Source organism: Augochlora pura, chromosome 3, assembly GCF_028453695.1.
Source record: "Augochlora pura isolate Apur16 chromosome 3, APUR_v2.2.1, whole genome shotgun sequence".
In the NCBI taxonomy this organism is placed as follows: domain Eukaryota; kingdom Metazoa; phylum Arthropoda; class Insecta; order Hymenoptera; family Halictidae; genus Augochlora; species Augochlora pura.
Window position 1 is genome coordinate 16,528,123 of NC_135774.1, and position 7,773 is coordinate 16,535,895.

General features: G+C 33.7%; 1 protein-coding gene across 1 annotated transcript; it reads right to left on the reverse strand.

Moving 5' to 3' along the window:
• Positions 1 to 570: 570 nt before the first annotated feature.
• On the reverse strand, positions 571 to 5,119 carry LOC144467670 (uncharacterized). Its single transcript, XM_078176563.1, has 4 exons — positions 4,878 to 5,119; positions 3,484 to 3,615; positions 2,647 to 2,738; positions 571 to 724 (listed from the first exon to the last, which is right to left on the reverse strand). Exons 1-4 carry the CDS (start codon positions 5,107 to 5,109, stop codon positions 623 to 625), a joined length of 558 nt encoding a protein of 185 aa, XP_078032689.1. The 5' UTR covers positions 5,110 to 5,119; the 3' UTR covers positions 571 to 622.
• Positions 5,120 to 7,773: the final 2,654 nt, after the last annotated feature.

Consider the following 7,773-nt stretch of genomic DNA (forward strand, 5'->3'; position numbering starts at 1 on the left):
GTTTACTACATTGGATATTATATTGCTTCAAGAGGCATTGGGAGGTTATAATTTCAAATAATAATAAAATAGTCAAGCACTCCACTTTCTATAAAACTGAAATTAATGAATTACCGATCTGTTAGCAATAATATATAGATTATGGCAAAAGGTGCCGTACATAAACTATACAGGGTATTTCAAGTCGAAACCGGCAAATTTTTTTAACATGTTTGGGAGATCATTCTGAACAAAAAACATTATGCCTGTGAGATTTAGAAGTAAAGCAGGTTAAGGACGAAAGGACGATAGAGATTTTTAACGTGGTATGAAAAAGGAGCTAATTACGATGGCTATTTAAGTGACGTGATCGTGGCGTTTCCGGGAAAGATAATGCGATGGATTTCATGGTGGGAAGGTGTTGCTGAGAGGGTTCGCATTGGCAGTGTGGCAGTGACGTTCGGGAGATGTGTTTGTTTTTGCAAAACCATTAAGTTCTTTTAATGTTGTCATAAATTGTCATAAAATGTCATAAGTTGTCATTTTTAGATAGCCCCTGTAGTTCTGTTTTAATCAGTTTTATTTATCTTGCTTTTATTATCATTGACCGATATATTAGTCTTTATATATCTACGAATATCTGTCAGTAGTTTCCTCCAGGATTACAATTATTCGATGGATAATTTACGGAGGATCCTTTCGTGGTAACTGGCTCTGCTGGTTTTGCTGGTGGAAATCCGCCGTACTATAATAAATAAGAATCATAAACAATAAATAATCACATATGAGAGGAATCAAGATAGATAATGGACAAAATGGTATCAAATCATCCCTATTTCACTGTACATACTTTGTGAAAACATAATGAATGTGAAAGCCTTGTGTGCACATGACAATAAGTAGAGAAATCGATTGAATATCAAACTACATTTAGTATATTACAGATACACGTTCCTACTATTGAACCAAGTGTTGCAAATCTAATGTCTCGGATGCAGCATACATTTTTATTACTTTACTTAGATGAATTTGATTTTATAAAAGGCTCACAAATTCGACGTTCATCGAACAGTACCATAGAGTCGATACCAGCCAGTATATCGTGCCCCCCCCCCCCCCCCCCACCTTATTCTTCAGCGCGTGAAGATCGAGAGAACAGAATGTAGAATCCGTGAAATAGTATAAAATTGTATTCTTAAACAATTGTGAAACCTTAATTCTTATGGTAATATACTATATTGTAATGCTAGTATTGGTGGCTATTGATATATCTCATTTTCAACTGTCAATGCGTTTAATGTTTTCGAGTTTCACTTGAAATTATATAATATACATAGATTATCGTATTATTTAAGTTATTTCAAGTATTTCTTACTTATAAACATTAAATGTATTACATAAGTATGTTTTAAATAATACGAGTTTGATGTAAGTGTACGAAATATAATCTTTAATAGGATGTAACAATAATAGAACACTTCGGATTACATTTATTTAACACATCAAAAAGTACTAAAACAGGTGGTAAGTTATCATTGCGTACCTATAATATAAATGATATTAAGAACAAAAATTTGAGACTGTACAAAAAGTACAATCGGTATTGTTCGGTAATACTGGTGTTTGACTAATTTCGAAATACTTTGTTTCCCTATGAGCCAAATAATTTTTGCACCAGAGGACTTCTTCTGTTCTCTCATTCTGTAAGGTCTAATTACGATATTCGGTGGTGTTAACAGTTTTTCTTGCAATGTGGTTGTTTTTTAACAAGAAATACAGCTCCAGTTGTGCCCCACATTACTCTAATCAAGTGATTGCGTTTTTAGAAAAAGAAATGTATGCCATAGCGAAAACAAACTGTACATATGCGATAATTTCATCGCTAAAAAAATTTCTTTTTTTCATTCTTCGAGGAACGAGATGAAGAGAAATGTAGAAATATTCGAACAGATGTTATTACACGGAAACAGCAAGTTTCATGAACGATAAATGCAGCAAAAGACACGTTTCCACTTTATTTTGGGAAGTTGATAAAATTTTAAACATTGATTAGGTAACAGCTATTTTAATATTTAACTTTTGCTGAATTAGAAAATATTTTTTGAATCCAAATAATCGAAAAAAATCGAAACAAAATAATGTTAATATGCTTGTATTTTTAAATAGAGATCAATGGCTGTTTTCCAAAATATAACTATTTTTCAAATATATATTTTTTGTAAAGTTTTTTCTCTTACTTTTTTTATAAAATTTCCACGATTTTAACTAGTTTTTCCAATGTTTCCAAGACTGAAGAAACAAAGAAAGTTTCGGAGACTATCCGGCCTCATGAACTAAATATATTTGAAATCCACTTTTCCAACTTCAGGTTATGTTTTTTAACTTTAACTTTATGTTTCAGTTATAAAAATTCCACAAGAAATATTTCTTACAGAAAACAATACAGAGGCACTCTCGAATAAAATAATTAAACTTAAGCATGTTTGAAACATGTACCAAACGATGGTATCGTGCATCCTAAATATCGTAATAATGTTAGAGAATCCATAAAATCGATTTATTTAGAAAATATTCAATATTGAAAATCAGGGTCAAAATTTGTCAGATGCACTCATTAAAAGGTGTATAATATGTAGGATAAAATTATGGTAAGATATTCAAACTTACTGGTATCCAGGGCCATTGATTCAGATATGGATATGAATTGCGACAGTAGCATGGCTCCCAAAGGAAATAATAACACGGACATTCTGGTTTACCTAAGTAACAGAAAATAGTTGTTCCAGAATATTGAGCACATTAAAGGGCATACCCGATTAAGATGGTCAAAACTGGCCTTAGTGGTTTTTCAATGACTCATATATCATATACGCCTTAACCATTCCGCCACCGACCGAGTTGTAATGATCGAAATCATTTCGGTATATAACATTGTGAACAAAAAGTAAGGTGAATTTTTTTGCTCGCTTAATTCGCATTTTCTAGGTTAAAAAATTGTTTGTTTCGATGCAATAACGTTTAAAATTATTTAATCCACACTTGCGGTAAACTAGACGAGTAGTAGCTTCTTTCTGACAGCAAAAAACATCGACACATTCGGTTTTCATTTTTTTTTACAATGTTGCAGGCGAGTAGAAGATCTGAGAAAAATTGAGTACACGGGCCGTCATAGGTACCTTATCAGAGAATTAATATAAAAATAGAGAATATTTGAGTTTTCGAGAAATCTTCAATTTTCCGATTATTTTTTGGTTTTTCATTTTTGATAATCACAGCTTGCAACCGCGAAATCTAATTTACCCTGTAACTACCCTCACGGACAAGTTGCAGGGATGAGTGCAGGGATGACAATTTTGCACAGATGAGTTTTTATTGGTCAACTATCGAACGGTATATGACTCATTGAAAAACCTCTAAGGGCAGTTTGGACCATCTTAATCGGCTATGCTCTTTGACGTACAGAGTGCTTCACATTAAGAATATAAAAAAATACGTATTACTCACTAGGCAATAGAGAGCTGGCATTGATGTGATTATGAATGTGGACTTGAGTAGTTAAATTGATTGGTTGTTGTGGTAAATTTTCATTAGTACGATTCTCCGTATCAATTAGTGGTCCTATTTCGACGTTACTAACTGAAACAGTGTTTCACAACAATGATATAATTGAAAAATCACGTGTAACGATGTCACACTGAAATACAACATTTGGCATGATAAACTTAAATCATTTTAAATATGTAATGATTTCTTCAATGTTGTATACGTACACGTGTCCCTAGTCTAACGTATAATTTGTATTTAGTATGCAATAATTGTTTCTGTTATCTTGTCCAAATATTGATTATTGATCGAGACAAAAAGGAAACTGAACTATGCGCACTACTGTCTGAGTGACACCTTTTACATATTTGTATGACAATGTCCACTGTGCAACAACCAAGATATGAATTATAAATATACAGGGTGGGGCCGAAACTATTGCCACCTCAAATATATTCGAAACTATGTTTCACAGAAATATTTGCTGAAACAAAATTGCACAGTCGAAGGGGGACATCCGGTGGCGATAATAGTTTTTTTGCAGGTGGAGGCACTTCGGACATTTGAAGGTCACCTTCATTTTTTTTAATGGATCGGTCTATTTTTGCTTCCGTATCATAATAGAGGATCGTAAAACGAGTTCAACGACCTATTACACAAGGTCATTGAAGGTCATAGAAAGTAGAGAGAGGCGATAATACTTACAGTTTTGGTAGTAAATAGAACATAAGTTTATAGTAGGTGTTCGAAATGATGACCATAACTATCAATGCAACATTGGATTCTTTTTACGATTGATTGACTTGTAAGTCTTACAGCGCCAGAACTTATTGACGCACAGGCTGCAATAATTTTTTATTTTTTTTTATTTTTTATTTTTTTTTTATTTTTTATTTTTTTTATTTTTTTTATTTTTTTTTTATTTTTTTTTTCGTTCAATGACCTTGTGTAATAGGTTGTTGAACTCGTTTTAAGATCCTCTATCATGATACGAAAGCAAAAATAGACCGATCCATTAAAAAAAATGAAGGTGACCTTCAAATGTCCGAAGTGCCTCCACCTGCAAAAAAACTATTATCGCCACCGGATGTCCCCCTTCGTACTGTGCAATTTTGTTTCAGCAAATATTTCTGTGAAACTTATAGTTTCGAAGATATTTGAGGTGGCAATAGTTTCGGCCCCACCCTGTATATTATAAAATAGATGGAATTCAAACGATGGAATCAAGAACTCGTACGCATTTCATTTATTTCTTCAAAATCTGCTATTTAATTGTATGCTGAAATGTTGGCACTTTTACCTTGGTATTTCAATATATATCATCAACGAAATTAATATATTAGAAATTATTTAAAATTGAATATCTTCTTGAGTATATTCGTTCAAACCTTGGAGAAATAAATTCCGCTTCTCTCTTTTAAAGCACGCCATGTATATTTCGATATCCGAATTCCTGCAATCCCGAACAATTTTCATTATGTTGGACGTAGTTTTTTCCGGTACCGCGATTGGGTTGGTGATAACGATGTTGATGAATATGCTGAAACTGATGAAAATCACAACGAAAAGCAACGCTCGCGGATCCATCGTGAAACTTTTAACGAAACACTGGATCCATTGTCACGCGAAAGCCTTTTTATACCGATACTATTTACCTCCGTATATAAAAGTCAGTAACTGAAGTATATCAGAGTCATTTTATGATAAGAAAGCCTGCATCTTCTACAATATTAGATAAATAATGATTGGGTGCGCGGCATTGATAAATTCGCAATCCTTTTAGAAGCTAAGTCTAAATGCGGATATTTCTAGTAATGGTAAAGCAGTTCTCCATCCTAGGTTGACAGATGTTCGAAAGTGGTGTAAGTCAAAATTTAAAAAAAATGAGTTTATCAGTTATTTTTACACCACATTATTTTAAACTAAATTTATTCAACGTAATTTTTACGATATCGTCACAAATGAACCATTAGATGGTGGTTGTTATTTCAACATTATATGGAATTCATTTAGTGTTAATTATGAAAGTGGTCTAAGTCAAACATTTAAAGAAATTATATAAACATAACTTAAAAACGGCGCGTGGCCCTCTTTGACGCGTTTCTGAACTACATAGCAAGCCGATAAAATGAAAAATGACAATCAAATAACAGAAACGGCAATTCAACCACTCAAAAACACGTAATAGCTTACAGTGATGCTTGTTCTGGCCAAAATCGTAACATTAAATTAGCATTAGCATGGATGAAAATTGCTCAGTCATGAAATAATAATGTTGAAACAATAGACCACAAATTTTTGATATCGGGTCATTCCTTTCTACCGAATGACCGTGATTTTGGGTTCATAGAAATGAAAATAAAAAAAGCAAATTACTTATAAAACCCTGAGCACTATTATGAACTGATAGAAAAGGGTAGAAGAAGAAATACATTTTTGATAAAACGAATGTCGCAGCCGGATTTTATTTCAACGAAATCGCTAGAAGAGTTAACAAGAAGAAGAGGAAAAAATACCGCGGGCGAATCTATCTCTTGGCTGCAAATACAATGGATGAGATTCGTGAAAAATGAACCATATAAGATGTTCTATAAAACTTCTCTAGATGCTCCTCAATTCTACATTTGGGATCTTTCCCCTAATAAAGGAAGACCCAAAATATACGGAAATATTAAGCTACTTCTTTTATACACCACCACTAGGCCAGTATCGGAAGAAAAACATAAAGATATTATGTGTTTGCTACCATACATTCCTCCAGTTATTCAGGAACTATTTAAAGAATCATTAATAAAGGTGCATGAATTATTTCATTAAAGTTATTGTTTCAAATAAAAATCACAGTTCTTTATTGCTTTAAGTGATTTATAGGACATTCAGTTAATTTTGAAAATCTTCCAAGTCAATTCAAACTTTAAAAACAACATTCTCGTATCAAAATTCGCACAAAATTTCACATTCATAATAAATTTCCATTAATCAAGACTAATAAAATTCTAAATGAAAAGATCGCATAATGTAAAAATATATTTGAATTTATGCAAATGCAATTCAGTAAATATCTCGAAACAAGAAATATATGACTCAGACCACTTTCATAATTATGGGCATATGTACGCAGTGTATATCGTTTAACTAGATATGGTAAAGTATCTAAAGGTACGAATGATAAAGGCGTCTCTGAAATGTCTAACAACCCAGAAATGGGGGATACCTGTGATCATTTCAAGCAACTTCTTCCTTTACAACAATTTATTTCGATGCCTCGTCAATCTGTTATTAAGGAAAACATTGGTCAATGCGTGGCGAGTACTGCTGACGGGAGGCGGCGAAACTGGGCTTCGCTTTTCTTTGGTCAATGTTTTTCGATAACTCGTTAACGATGCCTTAGAGAAAAATTTAGTATACCGTGCATTTTTCAAACGTTCTATTCATCGAATATTCTTATCTCTCCTACAGCGATTAATTAGGCGGCGACCAGCGCGTTTTCAATAAACAGAAGGCCCCGAGTGTTGCGGTCTCCCACGCATCAAGCTCCCACGAAATCAAATAGACGAAACACTTCCACGAAAAACCACGTAAACGCATTCCTGACCCCCAGATTCCACCGAATTTCGGGGTATAAAAGGGCCACGTTTTTCTACCTCATCGGGCAGTACGCAACCAAAGTCAGCAGGAGACTACGGGTAATTCTTGTCAAAACTGTCAGACGACAGTACGAACTGTACGAACCACCGCATTTCTCAGTGCGTGAAAACCGAGAATACCGGACTTAGGTATCGCGTTACACTCAAACAATTCAACATTTGTAATAGACTCAGTTCTTGTAGAATATACTTTAGTATTTTTATATTGAATCTTAGAGTCAAGTTTATTCATCATTCATTTAAATCCAAAATCCTATTTCTCCAGTAGCTAGTATCACGAACCACCCCAGTGCATCTTTGCCGCTCGTGGTGCACCATTTAGAAACTATACGAAGCCAAGGGCAAGTACAATTCCTAACCTCTCTCGTAGCACCCGCCGGTGAAATAAACGGCGGCTCATCTACGAGTTACCTTTCTGTGGGTCCCGACGGTGAAATAAGAGTATAGCGTATATTATAGAGAAAGGTCAACCGTAAAATATTAATTTGCAAAATACAAACGTGGTATAGCCAAGCCAAAATTCCCATGAAGAATTATTGAACTTATACGTTAGTGGAAGTATGAACTTTAAGTGAACTTTAAAGTAATTTATTCAATCATAAGG